Source organism: Nerophis ophidion, linkage group LG23 (assembly GCF_033978795.1).
Source record: "Nerophis ophidion isolate RoL-2023_Sa linkage group LG23, RoL_Noph_v1.0, whole genome shotgun sequence".
In the NCBI taxonomy this organism is placed as follows: domain Eukaryota; kingdom Metazoa; phylum Chordata; class Actinopteri; order Syngnathiformes; family Syngnathidae; genus Nerophis; species Nerophis ophidion.
Window position 1 is genome coordinate 2448670 of NC_084633.1, and position 15434 is coordinate 2464103.

General features: G+C 38.6%; 1 protein-coding gene across 3 annotated transcripts in view; it reads right to left on the minus strand.

Moving 5' to 3' along the window:
• The window catches only part of LOC133541214 (junction plakoglobin-like), a 252078-nt gene that overhangs the window by 51536 nt on the left and 185108 nt on the right, over nt 1–15434 (minus strand). For all 3 annotated transcript variants that reach the window (XM_061884428.1, XM_061884426.1, XM_061884427.1), the window contains exons 9-10: nt 12805–12924; nt 9711–9929 (exon numbers count right to left, since the gene is read on the minus strand). In XM_061884428.1, the coding sequence (XP_061740412.1) occupies nt 9711–9929; nt 12805–12924 (339 nt within the window). The remainder of the gene's footprint in view (nt 1–9710; nt 9930–12804; nt 12925–15434) is intronic.

Sequence of the window (15434 nt, forward strand, 5' to 3'; positions counted from 1 at the left end):
GTATACAAATATTTATATATAGATATATACATACATATATGTACATATATACACATATATACAAAATAAACTTGTATATAGACATATATACATACATATATATACACACAAACATGTATACATATATACATACATACATATATACATATACATAAATATACACACATACATACATATATTAACAGACATTTACATACACATATATATACACACATACATACATACATACATACATACATACATATATATATATATATGTAGGTGTGGGAAAAAATCACAAGACTACTTCATCTCTACAGATCTGTTTCATGAGGGGTTCCCTCAATCATCAGGAGATTTTAATGGAAGCATTCACATACAGTGGTTTATATAGAGCACAGAGTGGGTGGGTGCAAGCAGGCGTAGGGTGTGGTGATTGGCTCATGTGTTACCTAGGAGGTGTTTCCGTCTGTGGCGGCATGTTGAAATGATTTCACTGCGCTTGTTGAGGGATGATAGCTCTGGATGATATATAATAAACAGTTTCTCTTTTAAGCATAAGTTGCATCTTTTATTACCACTGTTGTAAGGTGTGCTGGATGCAAGAATTTGCCATGTTATTGAATATTCAACATTATTGTCTTTGAGGTTCCAAATGTGTTTGCTGAGTTCGGTAGAATTCTGCAAAGTCTGGTTTCTACACATCCGACACGTACGTAGGATTAACCGAAGGAGCGTTCAAAACAAGATGGAATAATCACAACGCCTCCTTTAGAAACCAGACTTTGCAGAATTCTACCGAACTCAGCAAACACATTTGGAACCTCAAAGACAATAATGTTGAATATTCAATAACATGGCAAATTCTTGCATCCAGCACACCTTACAACAGTGGTAATAAAAGATGCAACTTATGCTTAAAAGAGAAACTGTTTATTATATATCATCCAGAGCTATCATCCCTCAACAAGCGCAGTGAAATCATTTCAACATGCCGCCACAGACGGAAACACCTCCTAGGTAACACATGAGCCAATCACCACACCCTACGCCTGCTTGCACCCACCCACTCTGTGCTCTATATAAACCACTGTATGTGAATGCTTCCATTAAAATCTCCTGATGATTGAGGGAACCCCTCATGAAACAGATCTGTAGAGATGAAGTAGTCTTGTGATTTTTTCCCACACCTACATATTGCGCTCTACCACGGTATCGAGCACTATTCTCCGGATAATCCAATCAAGACATATATATATATATATATATATATATACATACACACACATACATACATACATACACATATATGAAAAATACATATATATATACATACATATATACATATAATTGTATACATATATATATATACACATATATACAAACATGTATACATACATATACACCTATACATATAAACATATGTATATATACATACATATATACATATACATACATATATTTACATACATACAGTACATATGTATACACATACAAACATACATATATACACATACATACATGTGTATATATATATATATATATATATATATATATATATATATATATACACATGCACAGATAGATAGATAGATGGATGGATGGATGGATGGATGGATGGATGGATGGATGGATGGATGGATGGATGGATGGATGGATGGATGGATAGATAGATAGATAGATAGATAGATAGATAGATAGATAGTACTTTATTTATTCCTTCAGGAGAGTTCCTTCAGGAAAATTAAAATTTTCAGCACAATCCCATTCAAGATCATACAAATATTACAGGGAGACAGAACAGGATCTCTGACGGGTCTGCCAACTTCTGGCGCCCCTTACAAAAAAGGTGAGATACAGGTAAACAAGTGGGGGGGAATGGGAGAAAAAAATAAAAAATTAAAATAAAATAGAATCGCTCATACATACATACATATATATATGCTTTACTAAGCATTATTTGGCCGGCTGACAAAAACACAAGTGAAAGATAACAAACATAAAAAATGCTGACCTTGCATGCAGGTTCATGACATCTGTAGATCAGAGGTTCGTGAAAGTACAGTTAGTAGTTATTGCATCATTCTGCTCATAAACAAAAAAAACCTAATTGTTATTTAAAAGGACTTACATAATTGTAAGAAGTCATTTTCCCCTACAATATTTTAAATGCTTCCTGTCCTAGTTTTTCCCGCTGTTGACAGTCGAGCAGATCGTTTCAAAGAGAAGGTTCACATCAGCTATCAAAATACGTCAACCTTAGAACTAATTCCATCCTAAGTACGTCTGTGCCTGAAGAGGCGACAGAGGAGACTTGGGGCAGCGGCACATCAAAGACCTCTCCCAACAAGATGTTCCAGGCTCTATATAGGTCAGCTGCTAAGATACTTTTACATTTGGGGGCTCCATATGGCAGCGCCACTTACTGATTAGAGCAGCAGTAACTCCGGGCCCACCACTCATGTATATCAAACAGGAGTGTGACGCACGTATCAGAGGTAACCTTAGCGATGACAGGCAAATATGTTGCAGCTATTTTGTAGACATAGCTCTGTGCAGACAGCTGGTCAGACTCCCAGAATGCAACTTTCAGCCCAGCGGAGTCTCGCTGCAATGCCAGAAAGGTTATGAGAAAAATATATATTCTACCCTTGAAGAAACTACTGAAAATATTCTGCATATATTTCGGGTTATCTTTCATGAAAAGGGTTTATCCCATTAAGGATTTTCTAAGGCATGGTTGTCAAACTCATTTTAGATTGGGGGCAACATGGAGAAAACCTACTCCCAAGTGGGGCCGGACTGGTAAAATCACGGCACCGTAGCTTAAAGGCCTACTGAAAGCCACTACTACCGACCACGCAGTCTGATAGTTTATATATCAATGATGAAATATTAACATTGCAACACATGCCAATACGGCCTTTTTAGTTTACTAAATTGCAATTTTCAATTTACCGCAAGTTTCTTGTTGAAAACGTTGCGGAATGATGACGTGTACGCGTGACGTCACGGACTGTAAGGAAATATTAGCGCTGCACCACTCGCGGCTAAAAGTCGTCTGCTTTAACCGCATAATTACAAAGTATTTTGGACATATGTGTTGCTGAATCTTTTGCAATGTGTTCATTTAATAATGTAAAATATAAAGAACAATGCTGTTGGTGGAAAGCTGTGGATTGCAGCTGTCTTTAGCACTGAGACTGTTTCTTTGTTTGTTGTGAAGCAGAGCGGTCAAGCGAACATGTTTTCTCTACGTCAACCAGCACGTTTTTGGATGGGGAAATTGTGATATATATGTATATATTATATCGGACACATCAGTGGATTATTCGTCGTCCCGCAGCAGCTGTCAAAAAAGCAGCTGTGAGCTTGGCTCCTCGGTTTCTTTCTGAGGCACTGCGTGTTCACCGCAGCCATCCGACCTCGAAGTATGTCTTTTGAATCTTTAAAATCTCACTAAAACACTAAAACAATAAGCAGATAAGGGATCTTCCAGAATTATCCTAGTAAATGTGTCTAATTACATCTGAAACGCTCACACTGCCGCCGCCCGGAGCCGTTGCTTTTTTTTTTCCAGTCCTTCACTATCAATATCCTAATTCATGAATCTTTCATCCTCGCTCAAATTAATGGGGAAATTGTCGCCTTCTCCGTCCAAATTGCTCTTACTGCTGGTGGCTCCCATTAAAAACAATGTGAGAAAGTGAGGAGCCCTGCAACTCGTGACATCACGCCCACATACTTTCAGTAAAGGCAGGGCTTTTCTATTAACGATCAAAAGTTGCAAACTTTATCGTCGATGTTCTCTACTAAATCCTTTCAGAAAAAATATGGCAATATCGCAAAATGATCAAGTATGACACATAGAATGGACCTGCTATGCCCGTTTAAATAAGAAAATCTCATTTCAGTAGGCCTTTAAAAATAAAAACTACTTCAGATTGTTTTCTTTGTTTAACAATAGAACAAGCACATTCTTAAAATGTTCAAATCGTAATGTTGTTTTTTTACACTTACATGTTGCGATTTATTGTATTCTACCTTTATTTGTCGTTATTTATACGTTCTAAATAAGGATGTAATAATGTTCATCAGTCAACTCATTGGTGTTCATTTTCAATCTATCAAGATAAAAAAATTAAATATAAAATCACAGGATGGTATTTATGTAGATTGATTGTTTTCCTCGACTGATGTACGAACATCATGTGGTTTATTTTGTACATATGTTGCATCATCTATACAAAGAATTGCTACTGAGACATCTGGTGGACACATTTAGAACAGCATTTTCTTTCATTCAAAAATGTCAGCTCATTTTTATACTGAGCAAACTCATCCCGCGGGACGGATAAAACCTGATTCGGCCGTACGTTTGGGGAGTACCCCCACCCCGGACGAGCATGTTCGGCAGCGCACTATCACAGAGTACTTACAAGCAGACACAGTGTTTAGACAGAAAAGGGAGAACGGAGGAATTTAGGCTTGAAAATAACAATAAAGGTGAAGTTATAATACTGAAACACCCTCAGGAAGAGGTGCTTTAAGACATGCAGCTAAAGTCCACCCGCAGTCGGCAGTGTTTTAGCTACTTTTAAATCACTAATCCTTGTCTCCATGGCGACAAGTAGTGTGTTTCTTACAATTATCATCCTTGCAGGACGAGGAATAGCTAAACATGCTATTCCTCATGTATACATCATGTAGCTCACTGGCATCAAAATGTAAAAAAACGCAGTTTTTATCCACTCTTATGATACCAAGTACAGTAGTGTATCTAGTCGATACTACTATGACTAAATCGATATTTTTTAGCATCACAAAATCAATTTTTTAAATATTTTTTAATGTATATTATGTTTATAAACTCAGGAAATATGTCCTTGGACACTTGAGGACTTTGAACATGACCAACATATGATCCTGTAACTATTTTGTATCGGATTGATACCTAAATGTAAGTGAGTGATTTTTACTTTTTAATAGAAGTGTAGATAGAACATGTTGAAAGAGAAAGTAAGCAGATATTAACAGTAAATTAACAAATAAGATAATAATTTTCTACCACTTGTCCTTCATAATGTTGACAAAATAATAGAATGACAAATGACACAATATGTTACTGCATATGTCAGCAGAATAAATTAGGAGCCTTTGTTCACTTACTTGCTAATAAAAGACAAGTTGTATTGTATGTTCACTATTTTATTTAAGGACACACTTGCAATAATAAATATATGTTTAATTTACCCTAAGATGTCTTGTTAAAATAAAGCCAATAATGCAATGTTTTGTGGTGCCCTTTATTTAGAAAAGTATCGAAAAAAAAATTACCTACCAACCCCGCTCAACTCAACCTCCTCATGCTCTCTCAGGGAGAGCATGTCCCAAATTCCAAGCTTCTGTTTTGAGGCATGTTGAAAAAAAATAATGCACTTTGTAACTTCAATAATAAATATGGCAGTGCCATGTTGGCACTTTTTTTCCCCATAACTTGAGTTGAGTTATTTTGGAAAACCTTGTTACATTGTTTAATGCAGTGATTCTCAACCTTTTTTCAGTGATGTACCCCCTGTGGACATTTTTTCAATTCAAGAACCCCCTAATCAGAGCAAAGCATTTTTGCTTGAAAAAAAGAGATCAAGAAGTAAAATACAGCACTTTGTCATCAGTTTCTGATTTATTTTAAATTGGATAACAGTGCAAAATATTGTCCATTGGTAGTGGTCTTTCTTGAACTATTTGGAAAGAAAGAGATAAAAATAACTGAAAACTTGTTGAAAAAGAAACAAGTAATTCAATTATAAATAAAGATTTCTACACATAGAAGTAATCATCAGCTTAAAGTGCCCTCTTTGGGGATTGTAATAGAGATCCATCTGGATTCATCAACTTAATTCTAAACATTTCTTCACAAAAAAAGAAATCTTTATGGAACATGTCCACAAAAAAATCTAGCTGTCAACACTGAATATTGCATTGTTGCATTGCTTTTCACAGTTTATAAACTTACATTCATATTTTGTTGAAGTATTATTCAATAAATATATTTATAAAGGATTTTTGAATTGTTGCTATTTTTAGAATATTTTAAAAAAATCTCACGTACCCCTTGGCATACCTTCAAGTACCCCCAGGGGTACGCGTACCCCCATTTGAGAACCACTGCTTTAATGCATCCAGCGGGGCATCACAGCAAAATTAGGCATAATAATGTGTTAATTCCACGACAATATATCGGAATCGGTTTATATTGGAATCGGTAATTAAGAGTTGGACAATATCGGAATATCGGCAAAAAAGCCATTATCGGGCATCTCTAATTATTGTCTAAACTAAATGCAGTTTTTTCGACTGACATTATTTCCATAGCTTGTCTGTACCAGTCAGTATGAGTTGGACTATCAACATCTATACATTTTTTTAGATATTACCCTTTTTGTTATGTGTTTCTCAAAAAAGGCATATGCAAAATAAATGAGTGTTTCTCTGCTTCCAGGAGTAGATCAACCATGGGGAGTACCAAGAGTTTTTGCGGTTGGCCGGTCAACAACGGCCATTTATTTGTGGATTGATTGATTTAGTTGCGGCCCGTCTTGTGACTATGGCAACCCTGCCGGGCTGGGAGATACTGCTCCAGCCACAACAGAGACAGAGAGGTGGCGATTGATTGGCCCGGTCTGTCAAGGCTCTTTGGCCCATTGGCAATATGAGAGTCTGCAGAGGCCCCGCCCACGCAGGTGGAGGCTCGCCCTTGTCCAATCATCTTTAATGATGATGATCAGTCGATGGCACAAGACAGCTCACGGAAAAGAAAAAAAATGGACAATCAAAGTAAAAAAAAAAATAGTGGTGCAGAGGATAAAAGAAACAAAAGAAAAGCTTTTCTGTTAAGAGCAGAAAAATGACGGATGTTCGACAGCTCCGGCTGCAGTGAGTGGCAGGCAAGTGTTGATTAAAACCTCATCATGTGAGGGAGCTGAAACTGTGGAAAGCAAACATGCCTTATTCCCACCTAGGTGTGGAAAAACACGCATAAATGATTCTGAACGGCTACATTATGAACTTTAATTGTTGTAATGAATAGCAAACATGGCGTGGTGTGTCCCAGGTGAATACTTATCTAAAGTATTGGCAAACAATAAAGTTAAAGAATGATTGTCACACACACACTACGTGTGGCGAAATTATTCTCTGCATTTGACCCATCATCCTTGATCACCCCATGGGAGGTGAGGGGAGCAGTTAGCAGCAGCGGTGGCAGCGCCCGGGAATTATTTTTGGTGATTTAACCCCCAATTTTAACCCTTGATGCTGAGTGCCAAGCAGGGAGGTAATGGGTCCCATTTTTATAGTCTTTGGTATGACTCGGCCGGGGTTTGAACTCACAACCTACCGATCTCAGGGCGGACACTCTAACAACCATGCTACGGTATATTGATTCATTTTTTTTTGTTGTTTTTATTAAACACTTAAGCTGAATTCTATACTTTTGTCAAATGATGACACGCTGCAGATCCATACATGTGTCATACACCCAAAAATGGAGAGAATATTTAGGTTGTTTTTTTAATAGCCTTGAAATGTAGTTAAGTTTAAAACATTTTTTACTGTGTATAAGTCACTGCATTGTAGTGTTGTTCCGATACCAATATTTTGGAGCCGGTACCGCTACCAAAATACTTCCGATATTTTTCTGTACTTTTTTAAATAAAGGGAACCCCCCAAAAAATTGCATTATTAGCTTTATTGTAACAAAAAGTCTTAGGGTACATTAAACATATGTTTGTTATTGCAAATTAGTCCTTAGATAAATAGTGAACATACAAGACATCTTGTCTTTTCGTAGTAAGCAAACAAAGGCTCCTAATTTAATTACTTACGTATTCAGTAACATATTGTGTCATTTTCCAATGCTATTATTTTGTAGCAGATACATTTGTAATATCTGCTTACTTTCTCTTTTAACATGTTCTATCTACACTTCTGTTAAAATGTAATAATCACTTATTTTTCTGTTGTTTGATACTTTACATTAGTTTTGGAAAATTTAGGTATCAATCTGATACCAAGTCGTTACAGGATCATACATTGGTCATATTCAAAGTCCTCATGTGTCCAGGGACAAATTTCCTGACTTTATAAACATAATATGAAGAAATAAATAAATAATATTGATGTAATCATAGTAGTATCGACTACATATGTGCCTGTACTTGATATAATTACAGTAGATGTTAGGTGTAGATCCACCAAAGGCATTTGTCTACATTGTGAAGCCGGTGAGCTTCAGTGTGTAGTGAAGCATGTTTAGCTATTCCTCGTCCTGCAGGGATGATACCTGTAAGAAACTTACTTAATCGCCATGGAAGTGAGGATTAGTGATTTAGAAGTAGCTAAAACACTGCAGATGGCGGATGGATGTTAGCCGCTAGCTAGCGAGCCATGTCTTAAAGCACCTCTTCCTGAAGGCGTTTCAGTATTATAACTTCACCTTTATCTTTAGTTTTTAAGCCAAAATGCGTCTGTTCTCCCTTTACTGTTTACACGCTGAGTTTATACCAAAATGGATACATGGATGATACAGCAGAGGATTGGGAGAATGTCATGTGGTCAGATGACACCAAAATAGAACTTTTGGTATAAACTAAACTCGTCGTGTTTGGATGAAGAAGAATACTGAGTTGCATCCCAAGAACACCACACCTACTGTGAAGCATGGAGGTGGAAACATCATGCTTTGGGGCTGTTTTCCTGCTAAGGGGACAGGATGATTGTGTTAAGGAAAGAATGAATGGGGCCATGTATCGTGAGATTTTGAGCCAAAACCTCCTTCCATCAGTGAGAGCTTTGAATGGTTGATCAAATACTTATTTTCCACCATAATTTACAAATACATTCTTTAAAATCCCTATAATGTGAATTCCTGGATTTTTTTTTCACATTCTGTCTCTCACAGTTGAAGTGTACCTATGATGAAAATGACAAACCTCTGTCATCATTTTAAGTGGGAGAACTTGCACAATCGGTGGCTGACTAATTACTTTTTTGCCCCACAGTATATGTATGTGTGTGTGTGTGTGTGTGTGTGTGCACATGACATTAATATAAGGGAAATGCAATTTAATATATTTAAATGGGTGTAATATTGAACTTTTCTGTTATGGTGTTTGCACATTTTTCATAATACCCACAAAGTTCAGTGAGCAGGTTTTGTTACGTGTGACCATGTGTGTTGACTTTTAGTTGCATTTTTTTTTTTGCACCATGACTCGGGAAGGTTGTTTGGATTGTGTCATATAAGTAAATGCTGTGCTATCAGTACAACGCACATTTAAAGGTCATTGATTTGATTTACTCACCTTGTCCACAAGATGACCACAAACCTGTAGCAAGATTAATTTGAACGCACACCGCGTTGCGATGCTTTATGGAACTAACGGCGTCACGCGAGTGGCATTGAGGAAGCTGGGCGGGGTGCACTTGGTCCGCGGGCAGAAGTTTGGACACCCCCGGTCTAAATATAAGCCTACTGTCACTTACAAACCCCTCTGCACACCTCTTTTGCGGGAGAATGTCAAGCTGTGTTTTCCCGCCCCACAATGCACTTGCTGCACTGACTACCACCACAGACACAGCTTGATGAGAAACTGTGTGGTGTCTGCTTGTCTGCGGCTGCTTCTCAAACCATTATTTCTACTCGTGTGTGCGTCTGAAGGGATGTTTACCTTTACGACAGGCCAATAATGGGGTTGTCCCAGCAGCTTGACAACAGCAGGGACACCATAGTGCAGACGCACAGCATTCTGGGCCAGCTCAGCGTCTTGGTGGCGGGACGTGAGATGACGCAGGGCGCAAACCGCAGGCTCGGCAACATCCTCCTTCTCCCCAGCACGCAGCACAGCATGGATCAGTGCCTCAACACCGCCAAACTGAGTGACCAGAGTCTGAAGCACAACAAAATTGGAAAAGTGTATAGTACAACAATTCATACTGTAGTATCTTAAAGGCCTACTGAAACCCACCACTACCGACCACGCAGTCTGATAGTTTATATATCAATGATGAAATATTAACATTGCAATACATGCCAATACGGCCTTTTTAGTTTAATAAATTAAAATTTTAAATTTCCCGCGAGGTATCCTGTTGAAAACGTCGCGGAATGATGACGCTTATGTTGACGCGTGCTTGTGACGTTATTGGTTGGAGCGGACATTTCTCCCGGCTAAAAGTCGTCTCTTTTCATCGCAAAATTACACAGTATTCTGGACTTCTGTGTTGCTGAATCTTTTGCAATTTGTTCAATTAATAATGGGGACTATAAAAAAGAATGCTGTTGGTTGAAAGCGGTGGATTGCAGCTGCCTTTAGCACCGAAACACAGCCGGTGTTTCTTTGTTTGTTGTTAAGTTTTAACACAGAGTGGTCAAGCGAACATGTTTCTCTACGTCAACCAGCAAGTTTTTGGAAGAGAAAATTGTGATATTAAGTCGGCTCTTACCGGAGACTTGAGTGGATTATACGACCTCATCCTGCAGCTCAAAAAGGCAGCTGTGATCTTAGCTCCTCGGCTTCTCTCAGAGACACTGGCGTTCACCGCAGCCTTCCGACTTTCAGGTATGACTTTATAACCTGACTAAAATACTATTAACACAATAAGCAGATAAGGGATTTTCCATAATTATCGTAGTAAATGTGTCTAATTACATCTGAAACGCTCCCACTGCCGCTGCCTTAAGCCGTCGCCTTCTCTTTTTTTTTTCTTTTTTTTAGTGCTTCACTCTAACTTTCCTCATCCACAGATCTTTCATCCTCGCTCAAATTAATGGGGAAATCATCGCTTTCTCGGTCCGAATAGCTCTTGCTGCTGGAGGCTATAATTATAAACAATTTCAGGAGCCCTAAAACCAGTGACGTCACGCGCACATCGTCTGCTACTTCCGGTAAAGGCAAGGCTTTTTTATTAGCGACCAAAAGTTGCGAACTGTATCGTCGATGTTCTCTACTAAATACTTTCAGCAAAAATATAGCAATATCGCGAAATTATCAAGTATGACACATAGAATGGACCTGCTATCCCCATTTAAATAAGAAAATCTCATTTCAGTAGGCCTTTAAATTCTGGACTCTCCAGAATACAAGCCACTACTTTTTTCCGAGACTTTGAACCCCGCAGCTTATTTAACAGTGCGGATAATTTATGAATTTTTCTTAGCTGACGGTCATAATGCGAATAGCTTGGAAAAAAATAAAGAAAATACACTGAATAGGTGTTTTATTGGTTCCGCCATGGCGCCATCTTTTGGATGGGTTCGCTCACTGCAAGTGATGCATTTCCCTTGTATTTAGACTGAGTTATGAATCGGAAGTATCCCTTGTAATTAGACTGAGTTATGAATCGGAAGTATAAGTGCCGTCCTTTCTCCTAGCCGTCCATAGCATTCCTACTCGTATGGAATCTTCATTCTTCTCACCAAGCGACGTTTGTAAGTTTTCACAATATAGCTAAAACAATTCTTACTTAATAAACCGTCCAATGTGTGATGTCTCTTGGAGTGTTTCCATGCATATTTGTGCGTGCTATCATAATGTAATGAAACGGGCGTCGTTAGAATTAGCTAATATGCTGACACGTTTACTAGTGCCTTTGTCAGTTATATTAACTTACAATAGAATTAGTTTTTCTTGTTGTTTCAGTTTTGTAAATTGAGTGAGTCCATGACGATGACTTCTGTTTTGCTTTACTGCCATGTTACAGACACCTTTTGGAAACAATTAAGGTATGTAAATAAACATTTACAAAATATCTTTGTGTAAATAACTCATTTCACAACGCCATCCATCCATCCATCCATCCATTTTCTACCGCTTATTCCCTTTCGGGGTCACGGGGGGCGCTGGCGCCTATCTCAGCTACAATCGGGCGGAAGGCGGGGTACACCCTGGACAAGTCGCCACCTCATCACAGGGCCAACACAGATAGACAGACAACACTCACACTCACATTCACACACTAGGGCCAATTTAGTGTTTCACTACGCATATACTGTATATATATATGTGTGTGTGTGTGTGTGTGTGTGTGTGTGTGTGTGTGTGTGTGTATGTATATATATATATATATATATATATATATATATATATATATATATATATATATATATACACACACACACATATATATACACATATATACACTCATATATATGGATGTATATGTGTATATATAGATAAATGTATATGTATATATACATACATATATGCATATATATACACACACATATATATACACGTAAATATATATATATATATATATATATATACATATATATATATACATATATATCCATATATACATATAAACATATATATATATTTGTGTACATATATACGTATACATATATTCATCCATCCATCCATTTTCTACTGCTTATTCCCTTTGGGGTCGCATATATATATACATATATATTATATATATATATATTACATATACATATATATACTATACATACATGTATACATATACATACATATATAGTATATATATACATACATATATACATATATATAATATATACATACATATATAATACATACATATACACACATATATATATAATATATACATATAAAAATTATACATACACACATACATAGATATATTTTATGCACAACATGCATGAAGGCAGTACATTTACTCAAATAAAATATATCAACAACAAAAAAACACAACAAAAAATGTGTGTATGTATATCAGGTCAAATAGCAGTGACTATATACCCCTGTTGCCCGCGTAAACGGAGGTAATCATCATGGCTACCTTGTTGCGGGAGTTGTTACAGGTGAGGTTGGACAGGATGCCTGTTGCGCAGGTCAGCATATTGACATCATCGGAGCCAAGCTGGGTGACTAATATCTGCAGCAGACCATCCAAGCCTTCCTACAAAACACCAGCAGAAAGGTAAAGAGAGAGAGAAGTCCAAATAATGAGTCACTGCATCATAGGGCGGGACATGGACTCTAATACCACTTGGAACTTGCCTAACACAATTACAAGCAGGATCAAATAGGGTGGGACTTGTTTAACTTCCTATAATTAACATGTTCACATTTACAATGACTAAAAGGGAAATAAAAAGAGTAAAATATATCCAGTAACTAAATAGAATGATTATTAAATGCAGATGTAAATACTGACAGAAACATGGTACTGAGGATTAAAGATTAAAGTTATGTCAGTCGGTGAGATGCTGGACACTGGGATTGATCAGGATTGATTTTGGGCTATGGTGCTACCAGGGCTAGAAGAGGAACTGTACAACCCAATAAGTGAGCGCCATTCTCTACTACAGTTGATGCAGGTGTGGACGGTTGTAGGGTTGTTGCTGCATGTTTGCGCTTTCCGTTTAACTCTATCCTGTCAGCTAGGTTATGGATCATTTTTTTTTTGTCTTGAGTTGCCGGAGGAGACTACCACACCACCTGTTTGGTCAGCTGCTTCATCCTCCTAGCTCTTGGTGTCAATATCCTACGTGTTCAGGTCACGCTTAGAGACGTTTTTGTACCTCCGTTTGGGTCTGGCACCAGATCTTTTGCCGGATGTCTTTATCAATCAATCAATCAATCAATGTTTACTTATATAGCCCTAAATCACTAGTGTCTCAAAGGGCTGCACAAACCACCACGACATCCTCGGTAGGCCCACATAAGGGCAAGGAAAACTCACACCCAGTGGGACATCGGTGACAATAATGATCCAGTGGGACGTCTGTGACAATAATGATTATGAGAACCTTAGAGAGGAGGAAAGCAATGGATGTCGAGCGGGTCTAACATGATACTGTGAAAGTTCAATCCACAATGGATCCAACAGTCGCGAGAGTCCAGTCCAAAGCGGGTCCAACTCAGCAGCGAGAGTCCCGTTCACAGCGGAGCCAGCAGGAAACCATCCCAAGCGGAGGCGGATCAGCAGCGCAGAGATGTCGAGGCGGATCAGCAGCGCAGAGATGTCCCCAGCCGATACACAGGCAAGCAGTACATGGCCACCGGATCGGACCGGACCCCCTCCACAGGGGAGAGTGGGACATAGAAGAAAAAGAAAAGAAACAGCAGATCAACTGGTCTAAAAAGGGAGTCTATTTAAAGGCTACAGTATACAAATGAGTTTTAAGGTGAGACTTAAATGCTTCTACTGAGGTGGCATCTCGAACTGTTACCGGGAGGGCATTCCAGAGTACTGGAGCCCGAACGGAAAACGCTCTATAGCCCGCAGACTTTTTTTGGGCTTTGGGAATCACTAACAAGCCGGAGTCCTTTGAACGCAGATTTCTTGCCGGGACATATGGTACAATACAATCGGCAAGATAGGATGGAGCTAGACCGTGTAGTATTTTATACGTAAGTAGTAAAACCTTAAAGTCACATCTTAAGTGCACAGGAAGCCAGTGCAGGTGAGCCAGTACAGGCGTAATGTGATCAAACTTTCTTGTTCTTGTCAAAAGTCTAGCAGCCGCATTTTGTACCAACTGTAATCTTTTAATGCTAGACATGGGGAGACCCGAAAATAATACGTTACAGTAGTCGAGGCGAGACGTAACAAACGCATGGATAATGATCTCAGCGTCTTTAGTGGACAGAATGGAGCGAATCTTAGCGATATTACGGAGATGAAAGAAGGCCGTTTTAGTAACGCTTTTAATGTGTGCCTCAAAGGAGAGAGTTGGGTCGAAGATAATACCCAGATTCTTTACCGTGTCGCCTTGTTTAATTGTTTGGTTGTCAAATGTTATAGTTGTATTATTAAATAGAGTTCGGTGTCTAGCAGGACCGATAATCATAATCATTGGTCTTTAGGGTTGTGGCCTTTGTCCATCTGGCGCACATGTCCAAGCCAAGTCAGTCTGCATTGGTTTTGCTGTGTGGACATGGTTGGGAGTCTGGCACACTCAAGGACCTGTGCATTTGTCACTTTGCCGCTCCAGCTAATGCCGAGTATGAGTCCATGGTTGTGGAGGTGCCATCTTTGTTGCCACTGTTAGCTTTGAAGTCTCCCAGACTCAGGTAGTCAACCTGCCAAGTGTAGTCGCAATGTGCTTTTTGATTTCTGCATTGAGGGACAGTTTTCCACTGATGGTGGACCCAATGTAAGTGAACTGGTGGACGGTTGTCGATGGGGATCATTGGTTCGATGACTGGTTCATTGCCCATCACGTTAGTCTTTTCCAGGTCGATGGTGAGTCTGAATTTTTTACAAGCTTGGGAGAACCTTTTGTGAAGGTCTTGTTCAGTCTTGTTGTGTCATAGTCAAAGAGTAGGGGCCTCATGTAACTAAAGTTGTGTGGCTTTAAGACTAAAAATAGACTTACTTTCAAATCCAGAAAATGGCGTACTCAAGTAGAAATTGTTGTGTCCAAGCTACGGCTTCTTCAATTTGGCCCGCGAGACAGCATG